Source organism: Neopelma chrysocephalum, unplaced genomic scaffold (genome assembly GCF_003984885.1).
Source record: "Neopelma chrysocephalum unplaced genomic scaffold, ASM398488v2 Primary Assembly neopelma1_147, whole genome shotgun sequence".
NCBI lineage: Eukaryota > Metazoa > Chordata > Aves > Passeriformes > Pipridae > Neopelma > Neopelma chrysocephalum.
Genome location: NW_020897809.1, coordinates 8,119,534 through 8,144,059, shown reverse-complemented (window position 1 = coordinate 8,144,059; position 24,526 = coordinate 8,119,534). Strand labels below are relative to the sequence as shown.

Below are 24,526 nucleotides of genomic sequence, written 5' to 3'. Positions count from 1 at the left end.
TTGTTATTAATTATGTAGACATGACAGCAGCATTAGTGCTGGTATTAACCATCAAAATAAAATGGAATTGTACTCATAAATCTCACCGATTGGGAGTACATGAAGGATTACATCTATTCTCCAAAGAAAAAGAGAGGAAATAGAGTGAGTCTGGAGTAGGAGTGAGATGGAGGTGGGAGAATGTTTGGGGAAGGATACTGGTATGCTGAAGATTGTGCAAAGAAGGAGCCTGAGCAAAGGGGAACAGGACTAGGGCTAAAGTCTGTCCCTGCCTGGGTGACTAAGGTTGGGTTCTCCTGCATGTTAGCAGGAATTATGGACCCCGTTGCCCTTGAACCTGGCTGCCTGCCTAGTTACCTCCCCCTTCCCTTTGGGACTCTGCTGCCATCTTGATATCTAATCTGGGAACCACTGCAAAGGCTTTCTCCATTGTGTGAGGCTGGGACAAGAATCCTGCCCATTTCACAGGGCACTTGTGAGAGCCTTAACACCTGGGAAGAGCAGGCAGATCTCAAAAGGCAGAGACCAATGCAAATGGGGACAAGTACTTGCCAGGAGCAGGCTCTGATTTGGGTGCTGCCCATCAACAGGACAGAGGAAAGGGAAACAGGCACATCTTTACTGCCCTGGAGAGGAGACAGGGAGATCCTTGCTCAGCAGAAGAATTGCCTTTGCTCTTGGGTACTGAGCCAACTCTGACGGGTAAACTGCTGAGAGGAGGCAGTGCCAATCACCTGCTGCTCTGGAGAAAGGTGGAAGGAGAATTATGCCTCAAAGGGATGCATGGGAATGGCACAGTTTCCTGGGGTGGTGCAATTTGCACTGTGCTGCTTGTCTGGAGACACGACTCATTAAAATCTGGGCCTTAATGAGCTGAGAATCATCCCCCAAACCTGCTGTTGGGGTCTGTTCTGTGGCACTGCTGATGCAGCCACGTCTAGGTGCTGATAGTTCAGTCTTCAGAGGGTTAACAAGGCTGGCTGTGGCAAGTGGCCATGCCCTGCCCTGTGCTGGCCTTCACAGGGGTGGTGGGCATGGGTTGCATCTTGCTCAGCAGTGAGAGTAATGGCTCTATTTATAATGCCTTAAATGAAGTGCATGATAATTTAATTTGTACATCCATTAATACTATCTACTGCAGGGTTTGTTCTTAATTATGTTGCTCTAAATGGAATTTTAGGTGTATTAACAGGCTCTCAGTCCTGCTGCCAGGCACAGCTGTGTCCATCCTGCACACGGTTGCTTGGAGAAGGTGCTTTCTGTTCCACTAACCCTACTGCCCTGGTTAGAGAGGGCTCTTCCCAAGCTGGCAGTCATTGCCCCAAAACCACCTTTCCTCCCTGAAATGGCCAGGAGATGATCACAATGCGTATTTCCTTGGCAGATGTTGACTCTCTCTCTGCAGGGCAGAGAAAAATGTGTCCTATGGGCCCCATATCCCCAGGGCCAGGAGCTATTTCAGTTAACACAGTTTTCCAAGGGAAGCTCTTCCTGCAAACAAATAGGAACCAAGCATCCAAATACCTTTGTAGGTTGGCCCAGGGTTGACCTGACCATTAATGAACTGATAATCTGCCTCTGCAATTGATTGCCATGGGTAATAATAATAATGGCCAGTCTTCGCGAACGAAGATTTGGGGAAAGGTCTTTTTACCTTTCCAGCCTGCGCAATGGATTTTTTTTAGGTGAGACACAGCGTGCGCTGAACTGAGCCCACCCTTTAATCCTAAGGTTCATCTGCCGGGGCCAAGCAAGCTTGGACAATGGCAGTGAGGTCCTCAGGACGTAGGTTTGTTTAGAGTGACCTTCTCATAGATGGATGGCCTTACAGGGCTAACGGACTCCATCTGCCCGGGGGACTTGGTGGGATTTGAACCTGGGTCGCAGAGGTGAGAGTCCTGCATGCTAACCACTAGGCCACCAGGGGTCCATGGGTATAAGTGGGTTAATAAGCATCTGCCTAAAGTCACATCTCATGGTCTGGTTTACAGCTGAGAAGGCAGCAGTAAAGGTGTGTATTTGTCGTAGAATCATAGAATGGTTTGGGTTGGAAGGGACCTTAAAGATCATCTAGTTCCGACGCCCCTTCTGTGGGCAGGGATGCCATCCATAGATGAGGTTGCTCAGGGCCCCATCCTGTCATCCACCTGACTCCCAGGCAGCCCTTCCCAAGAAGGGCTATTTTCCACTTAGTCTCCTGACTCTGAAAACTGTCATTTACCAAACAAAATGAGTCTTTCAAGGAGAATACTTCTCTTACTGCCCACCCATGCCTCGGCTTGCAGTGCCAGGATGGCAGTAGTGGAAGGGACCCTGAACTCTTTGTCTTTGGAGGTTGCCGTGAACAGGGATCACGTCAGAGCTTCCGACACAGGGTTCTTGCATCCTGCTTGGTGGTTTGGCTGGTGTCTGAGAGCAGCTGTGGCCCTGGGTGGACATTATAGGCTGCACGTTGTTGTCCATTAAAGTCTGTGTAAAAATACCAGAGGGTCATTTAGAAACATTTAAAAGCTCTAAATTATTTGAAAAGTTTAGAGAGTCTAAGCCTTTGAAACAGGAAGAGAAGCTATTTGCAGAGATGTGTTCAGTAGTTCTGCTAAAAATGTCTTGACTAGCTACTTCACCTCACATTGCCTCAGTGTCTGCAGGAAACTGGAGAAACTATTTGCCTCTTCCCAAAGATGCTGGTGAACAAGTGAGTGCTGAAAGGTGTTGGATAAGTGTGAGCAATTATATGAGTACAGGAAAGTCTAAGTTCTTTCCTACAAGACCGCACAGTTATTTAGCATTTCTTGTAGATGCAGATATTATGTGCTGTCTGCGTTAGCTATTTCTAGTCTTTGAAAAGAAGCCAGAATTCTTTAAGAGTCACTGCTTTTTCTGAGCTGATGCTGGCTCTTTTGCCTGAGGAGTATTTGAAATCTGCCAGAATGCATGTATTGTCAAAACCAGAAATTGAAAACCCTATACAGGATCTGCTGCCCCTGTGAGTTATGAGCTTTCCCGAGTCATCAGGGAGAAGAAATGCCTACTCTCGTTGTCTGCAAGAGCTGTGGATGGACAGAGGCAAAAGAAATCCCTCTCCCTCCTCCCCCCTCTCCCATCACCACTCAAAACTCTCTCTTTGGGTGGAAAGGAGCTTTTGAAACAGAGACATGCACACATACACAAGCGCTTTCGTGCCTCCCTGTGACTTGCCTACTTCTAGCTGTCTCTCCTTCCTGGGAAGCTGTAGCTGCTGAGACACAGGAGTTGGGGAGATCCCATCCCCTCTCTGCAGCCCCGAGACCAAATGAATAAAGTGAACAAGGTTCTGAAGATCCTTAAGAAGTCATCGAGGAGAAGGAAGAGATGGAGAGAGGAGCTGAGGGTGGAGGAGGAAGGGGAGAGCCAGGAACTCTGTGATCCAGGTGGTTTGTGCCACCTGCACCTCTGTACCGGTGGTAAGGAAACAGGAATGTTCCTGCTCCCTTGGGTATAACATGCCTGTTTGATAGTCATTGCTTACATGTGACAGGAGAGTTTCCTACTGCCAGCTACTGCTGTTATGCTTTTCAAGGGCTGAAAAATATTTGTGGGAGAAGTGGTAGGGACAGGGAACTGAGACTCCTGGATTTCCTTTTATAAACCTTCCCTTGCTCACGTGGGTGGCATTTTGCACATTTGTGCAGTGGGGAGAGTAGGGGGTCTTCTTTCTGGAGACATCATGTTCCTGAAAGCATAGGGAGAACGTGTAGCTCATCAAGATTTTGGTTTGATGTATATTGTTGCGTTTGAGATATTTAAGCTTGGATGTTTATTCTGTATTTTTGTGCAATAGAAAAGCAATGGGAAATAGATGAATTTAGGTTGCTGTTTTTCTAAGGGATGTTTTTGTCTGCAAAAGTGTGCTATGGCCAAAGTTGGTCTGGATCCAAGTCCATTATATCCATCCTTATCCTCCAAGCAAACTAGGCTGTGGCTGCTATGTCATTGAAAATAATTCTGGGTTTAACCTATCTATAAAACAGCAAAACTAGAGAACATGTAAAAGGGTTGTTTACAGCATTCATTGACACGTCCCCAGCATGTCTGAACTCTCTGCTGGTGGCTGTGACCCAGCAGAGGAAAATGTGTTGTTTTGTGCACTTGGCCATCAGGCTCAGCTCCCTTCATTCTGCGTTGCCAGCGTCCAAGGGACATGAAGCACTTATGAAACTACACTTAGGATGAAGCCACGCTCATGTCTAATGTAGGTCACTGTTCTTTTCACCAACACATTTGGTAGTTTGTTTGCAATAGTGTTGTTGTAGCTTTTGAATATTTTACAGGCTCGCTCTTTTTCTTTCTCACCCACCTAATTCTGTTGAGCTGCTTTTCTGACTCTGTTCTGGAGCATCTGATGGCCCCATTCTTGCCCAGACCTGGTGTCTGAGTGGCTTCATTTACAGCTGGAGACACAGGGCACAGAGATGTTACTGGACTTGCCCAGGGTTACACAGACTGGGGCAGGGTGGGCACTGGCCTATGAGCTTGAGGTTTGAGCCAGTGCCATGATAAGCACCACTGGTGACTGTCCTGCTCTTGGCTTCAGCTTCCAGTTGTCCAAACTTTTACCTCTCTCACCTCCTTGGGTAGTTCAAGAGTCTGAGATGTGTTTTTGCCACCATTTTTTCCAGTGAAATATACTTAGTTTTGTTTAAACTGTTTTTTATATTTCTTACCTCATCTTTAGTTAGAAATTGATCAACAGATAAAAAGTAAATTAAAACCTGAAAATATGTAAGTATCAGAAAACAGGGAGGCAGTGGAGAACATTAGCTACCCTTAAATTGACAGTTATTTCTATTGTTAGCCCTGTGTACTTTACTTTATCTTTTTTTAATGGGAAGTTGTCAGCTGAGAACATTCCCCCCAACCTTCAAATTTTCAGCTGCCTGGGAATATGGTCCCACTGGGGTTCAGTTTTATATTCAGTCCAATTCCTTCTAACTATTTAATATGCTAAGCTTTTGGGTGCTGACTTGAGATATGAAGTGCTTTGGTTAATTTTTATTTATTTGGTTATTCTTTTGATAAAAAGAAAATGACATAGATCTTTTGAACCTGTAGTTAATGCCAACCTGTATGGGCAATACTAATTAGATGGGCTGAGTCCATCTCAACTGGGTGCACACAGTGGAGCTCTCCCTATGAGCTTTGGGTTCAGGCTGCCTAGCAGGAAAAGGAGAGGAATTGGTGCTTCTTGACCCAAAATATCTCAAACCTGTGGGATCAATTCTCTGGAGAGTCTGTTCCTCTCTGTTGATTGTAAGGGAAGTATAACTGAAGGCTAAGATGAAGATGTCACTCATGAGCTGACTTTTATATGGCTTGTAGTGTTTTTTAGGACATGAATGTGTGACTTTCTAAAAATGTTTTGGCTTTACTGCCTGGATATGCTTTAGGTGAAGAACCCCCTCTTTCACAGTTGCTGCAACTCTGCAACAGTTTGTTAGCCTGAGGCTTCTAAAAAGCTGAACTAATAGCTTTTTTTTTTCCTAAATGCAAGATGAGTAGTGGGTTAATGCAATTCTGCCATCCAGATAGCAGTGATAGAGATGGATTGACAGAAAAAAAAGGAAAATAATTTGTTAAGGCAAAGGGGGAAAAAAATAGTACATTCCTACAGTCGGGTTCTGTGCTGGCAGTTATTTCAGCCAGTTATATCTCCACAATAAAATGTAAATGAATGCAATCATTTATTTTGCAGCCTGGAGGCCTAGTGGCATGAAAAGATAAGTGAGCATTTTCCATTGTTTATATGGTGGAGGTGGCTCTTCTGTGTCTGCTACTGTCTCTCTGATACCTTGGCAGCATCTAAATGTTGCCTTTATTATTAAAAACACATATATGGGAGTCTAATATCTTAAACGGATTAGCATGGTGTTTACAGAGGCATCAGCCAGCCCCCACTCCCTGCAGGCTCTTGGCATTCGTGTTCCTTCTTCAGGAGCAATGCACACAGAGCAGGAATGCCAGTGATGGCCAAGGACCAGGGGAAAAAGCAAAGACATAAGGCAGGGATTGATGGGCCTGGAACGTGTGCGGTTGTCTCTGGTCAGAGGGATGAGCAGGAGGGGTTGGGAGATGCCAGTGCCAGTGAGCTGCTTCTCTGGAGGCTGAGGAGGGGGAACAAAGGGACAGTGGAGAACAATAGGACACCGCAGTGGCATTGGGATAATCTCTGATCCTATTTAGGCATGTTTAATTGGCCTGTCAGTTTTTCATATCTCATGCATTTTCATAAGGATTCCTCTTTGCCTCTCGTTTTATCTTCTTGTAGCTCCTTGGATTTCCCTGAGGACAGTCTCTCTGGATTTCTTTGTTTTGTGTTCCCCCCCTTTCCCTTTTCAAAGCAGCGCTGACTTGCCTGGCTTTGTGGTGTCTAAACAGAAAGACAGATTCAGCAAAGGGGCTGTTTGGGAAACTCTCACGTTATCCTCAACAGAGGGAGAAATTTGCTGTGGGAGGGGGGATTGTCAGTGGCCTAAACATGTGTGCTATCTATCACAGCTCTCTTTGCACTGGTCTAGGGCTCTGAATATAAACTCACATCCCAATCATGTGTAGTGCTATGGGGAATTAAAATTTATACTGGAGATTGTAAGTTTTTTTTCCCCCTCTGGTCCCTTTGAATGCCAAGATACATTTATTCCTATGATTTTTCACCCAGTATCAGCTACCTTAAAAATTCAGGGCTACTGAACTTCTGGGTTAAATAAATACATTCAAAGGGATGTTGCTCAGCCTTTCAGATCATCTGTGTTAAACTCCTACCCTTCCATTCCTAAGTGATGCCAGACCTAGTTGCTTCATCCTCCCACAAGAAATCCCCCAGGCACATAATTAAAACCAAGCCATCCTTGTAAAGCCACTGGCTGAGCTTGCCAGAATTGTTCGTGCATTTCTTGTGACTTTGAAGTTCACGAGTATTGGACTTGGAGGGATGTGAGGACCCAGAGATGCAGCTCTGGCAGGCAGAGGAGCTCAGGAGCTGCAGTGATCTCTGATGGGCTGCTCAGAGATGGTCTTGTCCCACCTGGTCCCTGGGGTGAAGGCAAACATAGGTGCCTGTCAGAGCGGGTCCCTGCACCAACAAGAGAGTCCAAAACTGCACGACCAGGCTGTCCAAAGGGTTTGTGTGCTTTAGGTGCCTTTTGGCCTGCTGAAACTTGGTAGCCTTTTGCAAGTGTTTCATCATCAGGATTTGGGGCCAGATGCTCTGGAAATCGTGGGGCAAAGCTCATGAGAGCCAGTGGGGTTGTCCCAGACCTTCAGTAGGGGAGGAGATGGGAAAAGCTGCAGGTGCTAGTGGAGGCCAGGGATGGGTGTCTCCCCCTTTCTTGGTTTGGAAGAGGCCCCTGTACCTCATGTCAGCAGAAGAGCAGCTGCCATAAAGCCCTCTGTATCCCATCAGCAGGGTGGTTTTCACATGGCTTTTATGCATTTTGTGATGACAGTTTGGTTCGTGGCAATTTATTGTCCTGCAGGGTTGTCTTCTCTGTTTATATCTCATGGGTCTCATTGTACAGCAGTAAATCATTGCAAAGCTGATAGTTTAGTTTCCAGCCATAAATTCAGACACTGGAAAAAGAGATTTGTGTATTCCTATGCCTCTCGCCTTCGAATGTGGCTGTTCATAGAGCTCTGTATGCCCTCAGGTGTGAAGATGTTTGGTAAAAGCAATGGTGACTGAAACAGTGTGAGTAACCTCTAAATAAATGCTTGCTTTTTTTATACGGGAATGCAAGAGGTGAAGTGATTTGAACAATGTATTTGGACAAAATATCCTTTCGGTAGAGCATCTGCACCAGGCTGGGTGTATGTGCTGCACTATATGGTCGTGGTCTGGGGGTTGGTGCTGGAGTGTACTGCAAGCAGCAGTCAAGCAGCTGAGGTTTAACCTCTGAAGGTCCTGGGACAGCTCTGAGACCTGGCACCAAGTTGTTGCTGGTGGAAAGGAGAAAACCAAAGTGCAGGAATTAATGTGTGGCTCTGAAGTCAGGGTTAATAGCATTGAGGCAGAGATATTTGTAGATAAAGCCAAAGGATCCTGAGAAAGCCAGCGGGCTGGAGACCCTAATAATCCTCTCTCCGCCTGTGCCCTACGGTGGTGAGTGCACTGTAAATGAAGCAGTTATTAGCAGTTATGCTCATATCACAAGAGATAAACTGGTCTATTGAGCAAGAAAGAGTTGCCCTTTTTCAACCTTTCAAAGTGATTTCCCTTGAGGGCACCAGCAAAAGGAGAAAGCTGTGCTTCCTAAGTGGAGCCAGGTGCCCTTTTGAAGCCCCAGTATCTCTGATCTCCCTCTTTCGTAATGGGCTTGTGGAGTTGCATTATTTATAGCTCCTCCTGGGCATCCCACCTGCACGTCCTGCAGTGGCTGTGGAAAGGGGATTCACTGGAGATTCGGAGGTGACTAAAAGCTCATGAATGGTTATGGGATCTCCAACTTCCAGCAAAGACAATTGTACCGAGAAAGCTTTTGATCAAACAGAATCAGTCCATGATAACCAAACATAAATTTTGCTGCGAAAATATTCTGTGTCAACGTTTTCAGCAATTAAACTCTTCTTCATTTGGACTGTTTGGTGCTAGAAATTAATTAGTTGATAATATCCTCTTTAGAATGAAGACAAATGTTTTCATGTCTTTGCTAAAGGCTAATATTTGAAAAAGAAAAAGAAAAGTAGATGAGTTCCTTAAATCTCTTTAATCTTGTCCTGATAAATATACTTCCTTACTGTTAAGCTTTCTTTGAATTTCTGTGTGCCTCTTTCTCGCGTTTCATATAATGCCAAGTGCTAGAGAGTGGGTAAATCAAAGCTGCAAGTTTCAGCTTTCAGAAGACTGATCAGATTCAATCCAGTCCTTCCATCTTGGGATCACCTGTAATAAACACCAAAAAACGAGTGAAAATGTCTAACGGAACAGACCATTTTTTCCTTTAAGAGCAAGTACATGAATGCTCATATGGTTAGAGATGGCATCCACACCTTGCTTGCTTATCAAGTAGTTGCAGAAGCTGTGCAGTTTAGTCCTTCAGCCAGATCTTGAATTAGTCTGCGGATGAGACAAGCACAGGTGAGCCTGGAGGCTGACAGCTTGATTTCCCAGTGAAGCAGAGACACGTGCTAAATTAGCTTCTCAAAATACTCTGCAGCACTTTCTTTGACAGCTTTTTTGCAGTTGAAAAATAAAAATAAGAAAGCAAAGCCAGGCAGCATAAGAGTTTTAGAAAAATCCAGGCACTGTCTTTCCTCTGATCCATCTGAAGCCCCACCTGTAGGGTGCATTTGGAGCCAAGTGTTTTTCCTGCTCATTCACCTGATGATGGGACCAACCCACTAATAAGAAAATGCAAACACAGAGTTAAAGTTTCAGGCTCCATGACTGTAAAACACAGCTTTGACATTGTTTTTAGACATTAGCATAAAATATAAGGTATAGACTGAATCACAGCCTTTGTGAAGGGCTGAGTTTGGCATTACTTAGAAAAATGAATGTGGCAATTCTTGGATGAGGGAAAGGGGGTAGGAAAATACTTCAGAAATAGGGATAAAAAATGAAGTCTCAAGAGAGTAGACATGAGAGCTGGAGTTCTCAAAGTCTCCCTTCAATGACAAAAATAACTGTCTCCCTTAGTGGAAAGTATGAAATTGATGGTAAGTGCTTTTCAAAATCGGTCAGATTTAATCCATTATTAATTATGCCATCATGATGATAATTACTACGATTTAGGCACTTCCCAAACAAGTCTCTACTTAATGATGAGTGCAGTGAGTTCTTGGAAGAGCAACCATTGGGCCACCTCTGTGATGGTGCAGCTCTGGGTCTGCTAACCACAGGGCCTGGCAAATTTGCATCTACTATAAAATGGGATAAAAATTTCAAGCTTTGTGTGAATGGAAAAATGCTTAAAGTAGGGAAAAATTGTTGATGACTTTTCAGATGGATGTATGGATTTACTCAGGGCTGGGCTCAGTTCCGTAATCTGCTGTTGGCTCCCAGTGTAGTACTGGGCAAGCCACTGATGGGCAAGTTCTCTGCCAGAGTAAACTGGTACGGCTGTTTTGCAGATGAAAAAACAATGCCAGTTACATACAGCAGTCATAGATTTGGTCATTAGATTTGATGGTGGACAAGGATAATAATCCTGTAAAAACACAGGCCAAAACCTTCATCCATGTATCCCTAGCAACTTGGACAAGACCAAGGCAAACCTGGTTGGTTTTCTGTTGGGCAGACATCTGGTTTGGATTTAAGGAGACCAGAATAATGTGCTCTTTCTCTAATTAATTTGTTCTTGTGAGTAAAACACCTTTATTGGTATTATTTTAGAAAAGGGATCTGTGTAAAACAGTTTCAAATTGAGATAATTGTACTTCTCTTCCTTTATCTCATTCTTCCTTTATCTCTTCCAGTCAAACCTCACTCAGTGGGATATGTGAACATCTATAAAATGTAGGCAAAATAAGCCCCCAGATGAGGTTTCCACAAGCAAACATAATATTGGTGCAATGTGTTGAATGATAATAATAAAATTCAATTTTATGGGTTCTTAAGACCTCTTGCACATTCTGTTGCTGATTAATAATTGTGTAACCTGGATCTTCGAGTCTTTTGCTTAAAAAACAAAGTAGTTTTTTGCTGGGTGCTAAGTATTAGTAATGGCAAGTCTATCAGCACAAACATACTACCTTAAAAGGAAGATATATTTCCTAGCATAAACAGTACTGATTCTGTGTGGATATTTTTGCCTTTATAACATGTCTAACGTAGGCTGTTTTAATTTCAAAGCTAAGCTGCTGGTTGCAGTGATCACAGCTTTCCTACCATCATTTTGGGGCTGACGGTGCTCTTTAAGTAGCAGATTTGTGTGTTATCTTTAACTGTGTTCACAGTAAAGGACTGCAGCTGGCACTTAAACTGGGACACGAGAACCTGCTTAAAAGGGAAATGCCTTTTGGCCTTTGGCTTACTAACTCGTCTGGGCTGTTACTAGCTAATTGCTTCATTAGCACAACAACAGTGTAAAATATAGTGAGGAGACTGTTGAGAGTACACACATGAAGTCGTAGCGTGACCCCTGTCTAGGCTGGCATCTGCAGTCAGCATTTGCAAGAGCCTTTCATTCTCCCAAGTAAATTGGCAGTCGGAGCGAGTTGCAGTACAGCACACGGAGATAAGACTATTTTAATTTCTTGCTTCAGGAGACTCAGCTGCCTCCTTGGAAAGACTGATGCCTTGTCCATGGATTCACAGGTTGAACAAACATTCTGTATCATTTAATTATTAAAGGGTGACTTCAGCATTTCCTGGCAAAATAAACTATGGTCTTAGACTGAATCCTGGCAACAGTGTTCCACCTGCAAGACCGTGCTTCTTACTGTGGGCAACAGGCAGTACCACACTGGTCGCTACTCTTTGGATAATACAGCTCTCCTAACCCCATTTCTAAATGTATACAATATTTTCTTGCTGTTAGGTAGCTGCTGTTATTTATGGCTTTTGCAGCAGCATTTCCAAGTAGGGACCTGGCTCCTCTTATGCTCTCTGCTGTGCAGAAGCAGGAAAAAGAGATGGGCTGAGCATCAATCACTTGAGCTTTTGGGTTGCTGTGGATGCTGATTAGATTGAAGCACCCCCACAGATATACTACCAGGGAAGTCTCTAAGGTACTTTTACACAATTGTTGAGATGTTCTTGTCAACTGATAAATAAATTATAGTAGGAGGAGATGTCTACAAGTGATACTGACAGGCCTCAATTGGAAGCTCTAGAAAGGGACATAGATGTAAATGTTTAAATTAGTTGCCTTCTTAGCTTTGGGACACAATTCAAATGCCATTCACCCACTTGAATTGCTGAAAGTGCCCATAAAATTCTATGCATTCAGTCTTCCTGCCAATCTGGAGTGTGAATTAGGGAGAGGACAACTGGAAAGACATCCTCAGCACGCAGCTTTCACCCTCAGCCTTCACTCATCTTTAAATCATCTTCCTTGAATTCTAATCTCAGTATAATCTAGATAGAAACCACCAGCATTTCCATGGCTTGGCTGGAGGTGCAGTCCCCATGAGTGCTACTTTTGAAACTATGGGACTATGGTGCTTACAAATGGCTGCATTCCCAGTCTCAGCAAATGCAACTGTAAGAACTAGGAATTTCTGCAAAGAGCCTCTTGCTGGCTTCTTGCAGCTGGTGCTACAGAAGGTTGAGGGTCTAGAGAAGTTCTGATTCAGGGAAATAATTGCATGTAGCTGAAAATTAAATATGGCCTTTCTCATGAGGTGTCCTTCTGGTGAGTTTGTCAAAAGTTGCACAGGATGTTCAAAGTGCGTGTCAGAGAAGGCTCCTGTAGATGCAGAAAGTAAGAATTTTCAAAATATTGAAGGTGAGGGTTAGTGTCTGAAGCCTCTTTGTCTTTTTTGCTGAACATAGCTTCATGACAGACTTTCACCTGTGTAAGTTATTGTCAGGGTAATTAAACCTAATAGTGCCACATCAAACTTCCCCCAGGTGTTACTCTGTTGGAGGCTGTGGCATCGCACAGAGAAAGCTGTAGCCATGCTAATTAGGATCAGGCAAGGTACTTGTAAAGCCTAATTTAGGCTGTTTCCTTTTGGGAATTGTCTACTAATTGAGCATGGTTCCAGTAAAACTGTTCATTGTTCATGCTGTCACAGAGATCATTTATTAAGGGTAATCAGTTAAAGGTGTCAGTGTGGGCAGAACATCTTCTCCCAAACCCTTGTTGTTGACAATGTCAATACATGAGGAGAAACAAGTTCAGTTGGCTTTGTCAAGCTGCCAGTTTGACCCGAACTATGTTAGCAGCAGATTTGATTTAACAGGCTCAAAGAGGCAATAAACTTGGAGCCTGGGGTCTGTTCAGTTGCTTTGGGGAGGGGTTTAGCCCCTTCTGGCTACTGTGGTGCTGCTCTGCTTTACACAGGAGATACGGGTGTTTCTGTGGGAATTCACCCATCAGGAAGGAGAGCTTCCTTGCCGACACACAACAGCCCATGAGTCTGTGCAATACCTGATTTTGATAGGTCAGTTCATCCTGAGTTTGATTCAAGGCATTACTGTATTGGATTTGTTGTTTCACCATTGATCCGACTTGCTTATCTAAGGCAGACTTTTTGTTTCCAAATGCTTTAATGCCACGTTTGGCCAGTGTTATTTGCTTCTGTGGCTCTCAAAGAGCTCCCAAACTCTTAGGGAGGGATCTGTTGCCTGTTAATTGCATAGCTTGTCTTAACATTCGCTATGGCATGAGTGTTTCTGAGAGATACCTTCAGTCTGTTGTTGGCCAGTCTGTTTGATGTATTTTTTGTTGGACAGAGTTATCCATCAAAATCTGTCTATTAAAGGCAAGATTTTTACAAAGTGCTGTAGTAAGAAGGCAGATGATTTCATAGTTTTTGTATGATAGCTGAAATTATTCCAATAAGAAATTACACATATGCTATTTATAGAGCAAAACAATCTGTAGTGATCCTTGTTTATTTTGCTTTCTTTTTAAATGGAGGGTGTACTCTGGTTAGCCAGTTTAACACGGTCTGATCTACAGTGGTGATAAAAACACTGTTAGGCCAATAGCTGGTAATATCTGATTTTATTTTTTGCAGACAGTGTGCAAATACCAAAAGGAGAGAAGAAAAGGCTGCTTTTCCATATAAATCTGCATTTTTCTCCCTGGAATCTGTTTTATGGGTCTGCCCGCTGACTGTACCGATAGTCATAAACAGAATTGAAGCACATAAAAAGTAATGCAGGGACATCCTTTAAACTAGTGAAGAGAAGATGAAAACGATCTGAACAAATTCACAAAAGCAGTATTATTTGTAACATTAATACATTCAGCTATAACTGCACCTGTTAGTAAAGAAATACTGCCTTCTAAAATACGCTTTAGTACAGTATGTAATTTTCAGGATATGTGTTAGACACACGGGATTTTACATTATTATTCCTGAGGAAGGAAACAAACTTTATGGCAACTTCAAGGAAAGAATGAACTAATTTAATGCGAACTCTACTTTGAATAATTTCTGCTCCTTTAATTTTGTCCTAATACATATTTTTAAATGTTTGCATGAATAGAAGACGGGGGTTTTTTCTTATAATTTCTCCACAGTTTGCTGTTATAGAAAAGGTGTAATCACTACCAGACAGACAAATGCAGCAGTATGTACATATATTCTGAATTCTGTATATTCATTAGTCACATGGTGGTTTGCTTTATTTTTCTGAAACTTGGTGCATATCTATTTTCATTAATCTCTTGCATTATTTTCAATGGATTCTATGACTTGGCAGAGCCACTTCAAATACCAGACATGATAAATGGTAATAGATTTCCCATTATACAAATGCTTTTTTATCCTCTTAGTTTAATTGCTGCATTTCTCACTCCTTCTATTGTGCACTCTTGATGACCAGTGTCCCCACAGTCATTTCCTGAGCTGAAATGAGGATTAGATTTATATGCGGGAGAGCAGAAAACACATTTGTTTCAGTATCAAAGGGAAACAGCTGTGTTTTGTTTTCAACTGGAATTTCCTCTGAGGGAAAACCAATTGTCTTGGGACATCCAGGCAATTCCCCTGACTAAAGAAGTTCTCTGAGCCTCTCAGAGGAGGGTAAAATGGATCTTAATATTCAGGTTTATGTCTGAATACACTTAAATCCCAGTGATGAACCCAGGAGGATGAAATGGCATGGTTCCTCTAGTTTTATTGGTAGACTGGTACTTCAGCATCATGAAAGCAGGCAAAATCTGGTGCAAAATGATATTTTGATTGGAAAAACTGTCTAAGATCCTCTGCTACAGCTCCAGTGAAATTAAGTGGAGATGCCTGTGCTCAGTAGAGGGGAGAAAGAAAAAGCAGCCTGAACAGAGGAAGGAATGGGGACTGGGAGTCAGATCTCAAGCTGTCTCAGAAATTGAACATTTGGGCTGTGTCAGCCCCCTTGGGCTCTTGCAGCTGGAGCAGGAACAGGAGCAGAAGCCCCATTGCCTGCCCCCATCCCTCAACCCAGCATCATCCTCAGGTGCATGTTTCTCATGCAATGCAAACACACTCAGGCTTCTTGTCTTCTGTACAAGGCTTTAAATACCCACATTACATCTAAATTTATCTAGAGTTCATATACACGTACACACATCTGCCAATGCTTTCAACTCTAAATAATTTTAAAGAAAACAAGCTGGAATCAAGAAGAAAATCTCTCGTCGTTATACCAAGATTGACCTCTAAGGCACTGAGGGTTTATTGAGTTTTATTCCAGTCAGTAACTGGAATTCCTGAATTTGGAGTCTGATGTTAGCTCCTTTGGGATTGCCATTTGTGTGTGCCACTAACACTGCTATGCATTCAGAGCAGATCTCTTATAGCCCCTTCCTTGCTGGAAACCTCTTGGGGTCAGTCTGTGTTACATTTTTCTTTGGTTCCAAACTTACATCACTGAGTTTGAATTTGCCAAACTGTGCATATGACCTTCTAGCCGAAAAACTGTGAGGGTGACCCTGGTGACTAAGTCCAAAAACTCAGTGGCTGAGATAAGGCATCAGAGGTGAATTACTCTGTGTTATGTCTCTAAGGAGACTTCTGGAAACCCACAGCATATTGTTGCCACAGACCAATGGCTGCAGGCAGCTAATTGCAATCTCCAAAGTCATCTGTGGGATCAGCAGAAATGTTGGCTAGGGAAAGTGCTCAGAAACTTTGTATTGGTAAACTCCCAGATGTCCATCTATTGAGAGCAGCCTTTAGCCCTCAGGTATTGGCTTAGTAATGAAGCTTTCTTCTACAGATCTGGAGTTTTCCCATGGGTTCCTGGAAGGCACCTTTAAGCTCCCCTGGGACCATGGTAATAAGCAGTTGAGAACCCCTACTACTGTAGTCTGAGTTCCCATAGAGACTGTGAAGAATATTTAGCTTATTCAGCTGCTAAAAAGCACTGGGAGAGCTTCAGCTCAGTAGAAAAGGTCAACTAAAGTGCTACTCCCAGTGTGATTTGGGTCTAAAAGTCAGATGAAAGGGAGTAGTAACAAACTAGTCAGGCAGAGTCCTCAACAGGGGGTGGTCTCTCAGAAGAGTGTGTGGGGATGAGCAGGGTCGGGCAAGGAAGGCAGCAAGACTTGATGTGCCATCACAAAGCCTCTCTAAAATACTTCCGTGAAAAAATAGTGGAAGTAGTCCATGTTTTGCTGTGTGATCCTCCCTAACTTGGGAAGTGTGCTGTGAGGAGATGAAGAGCAAGAGGGGTGTTGGGGCAGAGAGTAGAGATGTATGATCACTAACATGTGCAGCTCAGACCTGCAAAGTGCTGCCATGGAGAGGCAAAGTCTGTCCCATTACCACTAATGCCTCTCTGGCCCAGGGATGCAAGTGGGGGGAGTCTGTGTGGTGAGAGGATGTTTTGTGGAACCAGGGACACACAAACCACAGTTCTAATTTTTTTGTTGAATGCAAAGAAAACTAAAACTGTACCTGTGGAAGCTCTGAGATTACCATTTTGAGGCTATGCAAGTCCATGTCTACCCTGACTTGAAAAGACAAATGAATGTAACTAAGTTTTATAAAGACTTAGTGGCAAACCTCTGCTGTTGTTCTCTCCTAGGCATTCAAAAGTCCAGAAAATTATTCCTTTGGAAAACTGATTTTTGGTGACAGCATGTGAGAGAAGTGAGATTGATATAAGAGCAGTAAGCTGAATAAAAGAACAGGTAGAGCTGTGCCTTCTCAGCTGGTGACTTTAACATGTTGTATAGGTATGTCACCCCCTGTGCTGCCTGTATTTGGTGGGGGTAACCTGGGTTTTATGAACTGTGTCTTGGCACTGTATGACCCACAGGCTTTTGGTTTTTCATGTCCCCTTAGTCACTAGACTTGGCTGTACAAAGGGACCTCTTTTCTTTCAGGTGTGCTAAATTCACCATCATGCTGGCTTTGTGTCCTTGTACGGGTCCCTCAAACTCCTTTTTAGCCCACAAAGTTCCTGAACATCACTGGTCCCTCCAGGTGGGTGTGCTGGGTCTCACCAACAGTCCAACCAACCCAAAAGTCTGGTGGTATGGTTGGGAAAAAACTTCTGCTGTCTGCCACAGCAAGAGCTCCTGGTGAGGGTGTGTACGGGGCTGACTTCTTTTGGGGACCCAGAGTGGTCCTGTCAAGAGTGAGGTATCCATTTTTTCTTCCCCTAAATTCCATGGTAACTCTGCTCAAAATAAGTTTGGTGTTTTTGACTAACCAATAACCCCTGCTGAGAACCGGCCGTATCCTGGGGTGCTGCCCGGAGTTGCCCACTGTCCTCTGCTGTGTGCAACACCTTATAAAAACAAAACCTCTCCAGCAGGTTTGAAGGCACAGCCCTTAACTGCTCCAAGGTTGCTCCATCACCAGCAAAAATCTCCAGGATGATCCATCATCCCACTTTTCCAAGCAGGACTCAGGATACATCATGTTTGGAAAGCTGATGTTCAACAGGTGGTTTGTGCATCCCTGGGGTGGTGGCTTTGCTCTTAGGTCTGTGGGACATTGTCAATGGTTTCCGCAGACACAAAAAGTTCTTTTGCAGAGGAGTTTCTTTGGCAGGACTGGCCCTGCGGGGCCCTTACCAGCACGTAGTCCCACAGCATTTGTGCCAGTGCTGTGTTTCTGGTGAACTGCTTCCATAAAATCGAGGGCTTTTGTCTCCTTTGCTCTGGTAATCTCTGGATTAGCTTTCTCGTGAAGTGCAAGCATGCACCCATGTGCGCTAAGGAATAATCTTACTTTGCAAATTAATATGTTAATGTAGTAGCAGATTCCCAGCCCTTAACAGCAGGAGACTGGCGATACGTTTAAAAACATCAATGTGTGATTTTATTCATTTGGACAAGATAACAAAAGAGCCCCACACTGAAAGTACCGAAAAGGGTCTGTGCCCCCTCTAGCTCAGCCTTTGCCATCCTCCCCCCAAAAACCCTTCCCTCTCACTCCCTCTGCCACTGCCGAAAGCACGACTCCATTTCACAGTAATCATACGTTAATTTCGAGCCAGCAGCCCCTCGCAGAGCAGGCAGAGGTGCGGAGGGAGCAGCGGCACAGAGCCATGTGAGCGGAGCGCTGGAGGCTGCAGTCGGGGAGATGTTTGCTGTGTCGCTCAAGTGCCGGCTCGGGGTGGTGAGACGGAGGAGCAAAGGTACGGTCAGAGCGGAGCGGCTCCCTCCTGCCTGCGAGAGGGACTTGGAGGGGACTCACTTGAGCATTTACTTTTCCTTAGCTGAGCAGGAGGAAAAAAGCTATATGGTCTGTGATTGATTTTCACCCCCGTGCATTGGCAGGCGGGAGTAGGATTATTTTAATTTTTTGCATGTCCTATATTTTTCAGATGTTGGATTTTTTTTTTTTTTTGCCCGTTGACTCTCTGGATTTTTACTCTATTCATCTGCCATGGTTATTACTGCAGTAAAGTAGATTTAGGTGTGCCTCAAAGTCTCACAAGGTTTCCCTCCTCCCGTGTAGGAGCTGTTACTTTGCAGGGAGAAGCACTTGGGTGTTTGTTGGACTTCACTAGACTGTTAGGGAGTCCTGGTGCATGTCCCTCCCTGCACTCCTTCCAGGAGGTGAGTGGGTTGAAAGGATGAGAAACCTGGCAGGGTAATGGGGGGAAAATCAACTTTGAGAAGATTTGAGGAGCAGTAATATTTTATTTCAAAGTAAATTAATCTGGGACAAAACAGTTTCTGTACTCACCATCCTGCAGGATTGCATGTGATAAGAAGTTTTTTGTGCTGGACTGTGATCCGCGGGTCCCTCGCCCCCAGATGAGTTGTGCGAGTGTTCGATGGTCTCTGCACTCCCAGCTCACAGGGCTCTCTGCAGCCGGTGCTCGGTCCCGACGCTGTTGCCTTTGATTTCTGGAAGGTTTGCATTTTAATGGAGCCTGGAGCGTATCTCACCGCTGGGAGCTCAACTCTCCTGCGCAAGCCCCTCCAGCCGGCGGCACTCCTGCAGCAGATCAAAGTCCTTTGCTGTAAAGGAAGATGACCTGCATTTTTATAGGGACCTCTAAAGCAAACCAGCTTTTAGGGGCTCAGTGTAACTCGGATACTATTGATTCCAGGCTTCACTGAATGCATAAATGCAGCTGTTAGCCTCACTTAAGGGGAGAGAGACTTACTTGCTGATGCAGGGATCTGTGCGCTGACGCACAGGAACTCTGTCGGGGCCGGCAGGTACAAAACTTTGGTAGCAAAGGGAAGGGCCTGAACACAATGAAGTTTCTGAGGTGGACGAGACCCTAAGTCTGGGGTGCAAATCCTGTGTGTGACTTGCCTAGTAAGTAAAGTAGTATTTGTCAGGTCAAGGTTGCAATTCTAGATGACAGACCTGAGTAGAGAGCAGGAGCCTGAGGGCTGCTACACACACTGACGTGGGTTATTTGGCATCACTTACTTTTGAGAGTTTTTCGTGATGCTTCTTTGTTTCTTCTCCTCCATAGTTTGGAGGCTTCATGGGCTTCTCTCTGCACTGGAAGGAGCTTCCTGTTCTCAGTCAAACAGGGTGGCACAGGCAAGATTTCCACCTCCTAGAGTAATGCTGGAAGTGCTTGGAATAAGCACAGTCCTGGAGTCCCTTTTTGATTGGCAGATGCCAGGAGAAGTCTTGGTACCCTATTAGTTTTTCCAGTTCTTTTTTCCTGGCATACTCTTTTGCTAAACATCCTCAAGGAACTGGCAATAGTGTTGTAACATAATGAGTTTTCCTTCTGCAGTTTTCCAGGGAAGTTAGGAATGACTGTTCTGACAGAGGGAGAATAAGTGCATTTGCGCCTGCAAAACTCTGTGAAAATGCAGCCTGAGATTGTAATGCAGGTAAAAAAAATGTTATCCCTATACTACCTGATAAAGTTTTAGTGACTTTGGTTGAAATATTTAGAATTGACTTAAATCACCTGCATTTCTTAGTGACAGATTTAAATGAGTGAATCGCTAATCCAGTGCTAAATTGTACTGCTTTGATCAAGGATTAAACTGAGCTGGAATTGGCTTCTGGGACTAGAGCTTTGAAATGAACAACCAGAGAGAGATGTCGTTACTTGTCTCCAGTGTTTTGGGACAGCTGATGTTTAAAGTACATCCTCAAAAGATTGAGCAAAAATAAATGATGCCTAGGCACTTTGGTACCAGAATGAGCCCATTAGGACTGGGCAGCAACCAAAGATGGAGGCTGGTATGAATTTATGCTAGTGAGTAATGAACTCTGCTGCATTTCTTATTTGTAAATGCTCGAAAGCTCACTATCTGTCTGTTGCATCATAGGAGATGATCAGGCCTGGTAAAAACACTTGTTATTTGCCACTAAAAATTCCCACCACCTTTGTTTTGAAGAGAGACAGGAAGACAAAGGGGCGAAGGGATCTACAGAGGACTGTGTGAAAGAATGGTAGATACCCCAGCCTAGATACCTCTCTGTCCTCTGGTCCAGGTATTTATGTGACCCAGTGTCCCAAAAACATGTGCTCTGCCTGGATCTGCAGCTGGATGCTTGCTGGGCAGATTCTCCTTCTGCTAAAGTTGATTGGAATTTCATTGTAAGGTTATATGTTTAAATCTCAGTTATGGTGGATACTGTTATGTTTGTGTAACTTTAAACAGCCTCATGGAAATAAGGATTGATCACCCTGTACTTATTGCTACTCTCTACTTCAAAACAGATGCCTTCCCACAGGCTGGCACTTTCTAGGCAAGCTTTCCTCCAACTCTCTGCCTTCTGTGCTATTATCTTTTTCCTCCCTCAAACTCGGGCTGTTCCTGCCCAGCTAATCCCCTCACTTTGACGAGAAATTCTCGCTGTCAGTCCTCTTGGATTCCTGCTTTCCTTCTCTCGCTGAGCCCTTGAGCTTTTCCTGGCACGAGGAACATTCACAGTTAATCCATCAGGCGTTCATCCAGTTGGCTGGGGGCAGGCAGCACTTCCCTGCCTCAGTTCTGGGCTTTGGCCAACATCAACCCATTGAGCTGTAGGGCTACTGACTCCTCTTCAAGGGCCCTTGATCCTCTGCAGAAGGTGCCACTGAAGACCCCAAGGAACAAGCAGTCACTTGTCCAGTACAATAGTTAAGCTTCTCTCAGTATTAGAGTGTTTTTCCATTAGAAAAGCCAAACAATTTCAGTCTGGCTATGCCTGTCATTCAGCTGAGCTCAAACTGGACTTTTTGGAGAGGGGTGGTTGTGGTTGCCTTTCCTGCTAGCTCCCAATTATGGCAGTATTTTATAAATAAGTAAACACAAGTGGTGGAGATGCTAAATAATTAACCAGATACATGTGTTGGATTCAAAAGTAGCAAATGAGGCAATTTAAAGGTGTCCTCACTGCTTCCTATGCTTTGCAAAGCTCACAGCCCAAGGGAAGAGATGCTCTGCAAGAGCTGGTGAGACCAGGAGTTGCCTGAGCAACCAGCAGCTCACACCAAGGGGCCTGGACCCCACTGCTGTGGTAGTGGAAATGCTTGGTTACTTGATTTGAGACACTCAAGCTTAAAACATGCTTATTTTTGTCCACTCTAGTTCTTCCTAGTGTGTGGTGTGAATTATGTAATATAAGTAATTTTGCTGTTCCTTTGTCAAAAGCTGTCATCTGGAACATGCCAAACATCACAATTTGTAAAAGAAAATACATGTTCTGCTTTCCTTTTACATACCTCTATGTTTTTCAGCCTTTTAAGCTTCACTGAGTCATGTACCTTCTTTTTTCGAGTAGATGCTTTCTCTTCCATTTTGTTCTTCCTCTCTTGTGTTTGACTGGGAACTAAGAAAATAAGTAAGCAAAGAAAAACCACCCTGAAACCCCCAGGAATAAACTAGAGGAATATGTTCAGAAAAACTGTCAAATAGAGTGAGACTTGCCATAAAATTAATGGTTTTAGAACAACAGCTTTTATAATGAGACTCAGATTTTCAACGATACCACGTTTGGGCATGTAGGCATCCTGACTTGTCCCTTAAACAGAAGATACTGCATCCTGTTCAGTGTAGAAAGATGCTTGGATTTATTTCCATGTTGTTGTTGAGAATGGTGTCATTGAAATCAATCCCAGGAATTGGGACCATGCTCTTGTGCCACATTGCCTTGTTTGCTGTGCGGCAGTGTTGCGCTGTGGAGCATCCTGGCTGTGTTTCATAGCAGGGAGTGTTGCTGCAATTGGGTTTCTGTCACAAAAAGATTTGCTCACTGCAGAAAAACAAGAAATGTTTTGGACCTCTAGTTGACAAGGGAGAAAAAAAAAAAGAAAAAAAAAGGGCAAGCGGGTAAGCTGCTTCCATCCTGTGGTGTGTTGCCAAGTCTGCACAGCGATGTGTTGGAGTGAAAAGTCCTGTGGAGCTTCTACTCCTGGAGGAGACAGCCGTTGTTATAACTGCATTTATCCTCCAGGCCCAGAGTAGCCAGTAAAACAAAGCAGTTTTTATTTAGGAGATGGGCAACCAGCACAAAGAGAAGCCAGACTTCTCCCCAAAATGCAGCTGTGGTGCAGATGTTGAGCCCGTGGTTTCAGAAACCTAAGGCCGAGCACAATGTTATAGCCCTTGCTTGGCCACCTTTTCTTTAGGATGATTGCTGCCTTCTAGGATTTATCCTCACCTGTGAGTTTCATAGCAGAAGACATCTCGGAGGCTGCTGCAGTGAATATTTATGGGGCTGTTCCTGCTGCAGCAATGAAAACCAGGCAGTGGTGAACACAGGAAACTCCCTGAGCCCAAACGACTGAGCTGGCAGTGGCTGTGATTCCTCTTCTGTCAGTGTGGCTATGCTTCAGCCCTTTCCATATCTCATTAATAACTCATGATTGCGCATATTTTATTTATGTCTCCAAATGAAGCTCATTTTTCAGCCTGATGTTGTAGCATCCCAGGTGACTGTCACCTGCTCTGAGTGCTCTATGGCTCCTTCTTCCTCCAGGCTCCAGCAGCGGAGAGGATATTGATCCCTTGGGGGGGGGTAAGTGAAGGAAAAAGGCCCCTTGCAGCCCAGGGGCAGGTGACAAATTCTTGTGGGGAAGCCAGTGTGCAAGACAGTGTGTCAGAGGTGGCGTTAACCCTTCCTGCTGGAAAGGTACAGCATGTGCTGGTATCCTGGGGCAAATCCTGCCCAGATCCCAGGTGTACTTTGTTGCAGGAGGAATGAAAGCCCACCCAGCCTTGCTGTGGATACATTAAACAAGTGCAGTTGCGCTAGACCACGTGAAGAGGTGAGATGGCTCTTTGCTGTGATACACAGAGGGTCACAGGCTGTTTCTGGAGTGGTTTGGAAAATCTGGGCTTTGCTGTCCCTATCTGTAAACCCCTGCAAAAACAGAGTGATATCCTTGGGCTCCTTGTGCATGCCCATTCATCCTTTTTGGTTTGCATATAAAACTGTGTGGGGGTTTCTGAGGGTGTTATTAAAGCTAAAACCAGGGGCTGGGAGCTCTGTCCCATACCTTCCATTTATATTTCTTCGATTAACAATTTGTGCAGGCAGTTTGACTGGGCATCTGGTTTTTTTTGTGACAACTATTCCAGCTGCCTCAGCTGAGAAAAGCCCAGGATGGCGAGAGCAGGTGCCTGTTATTGACCAAGGCTTGTTTTATGTGCATGAGTTTGCCCATTGAATGCAGGGCCTTGAATGTCACCCTCTGCCCCATGTGTCCCCTGGCACAAGGGCATGTCACAGTCACACACAGGCAGTCCCTGAGGCTGGGAAGTGCTGCTGATTTGCATCTCTGGCTTGCAAGCTCAGACAGGCATTTTTGGAGAATGGAGAAAAATTTCCTTGACTCAGATGTCATTTAATCTGCTTTATCATAAAGAAGAAAACCAGGCCTTGAATTTGGAAAGTTGTAGAAGGTCCATGAGGTCAGCACTGGACAATCTGCAGAGTGTGTGAGAGAAAGAAATGCAAATTTACATGGCACTGTGGTTTGACAGTTGCCATTTACCTGTTTTTAAAATAAAACCCAGTTTGCCAAAATTGTAAGATGCAATGAACTCGAGGTCAATAGAAGCAATATTTTTAAATATTATTTCAGAATTAGCATTTTACTGCTTATAAGGTGTGTCTGAAGTTTCTCTTGCCATTGTATGTGTATCACCAGAGAGGGTTTGGATATTAAAACCGTGGATTTAAAGAAAGTTGTTTTCCCTGTTTGGCACTGAGCTACTTTCCTCCTGACTCCATTCCCTACATACAGCTATGGGAGATTTTTGTCAGTCTTCTAAGTCAGTGAATGACACAAAGTGGCTTGGAAGGCAGCATTTAAAGCAGGTGAGGAAATACCTTGATCTCCTTATCCCTTGTGCCTGTACAGCTTTTTATATGTAGTACCTCTTCCCTCATGTACAGGCGTCTGACTTTGTGTACTCACGGGGATGTGCCAAATCACAATTCTTCATTTACTTTGGAACTGACAGGGAATTTGCAGTGGGTCTGTCTGGAGGCCAATCTGCTCCTGTGCCCCAGGGCC

General features: G+C 44.2%; 1 protein-coding gene across 2 annotated transcripts in view; it reads left to right on the top strand.

Annotated features, from left to right (window-relative positions):
* The window catches only part of GRIP2 (glutamate receptor interacting protein 2), a 279,768-nt gene that overhangs the window by 137,327 nt on the left and 117,915 nt on the right, over positions 1-24,526 (top strand). The window contains exon 1 of one of the 2 annotated variants that reach the window (XM_027700693.1): positions 18,124-18,223. The exons of the other annotated variant lie outside the window; for it this stretch is intronic. Coding sequence (XP_027556494.1) covers positions 18,169-18,223 — 55 coding nt within the window. The 5' untranslated portion in view covers positions 18,124-18,168. Of the gene's footprint in view, positions 1-18,123; positions 18,224-24,526 lie in introns of those variants that run through there. 2 annotated transcript variants of the gene reach the window in all.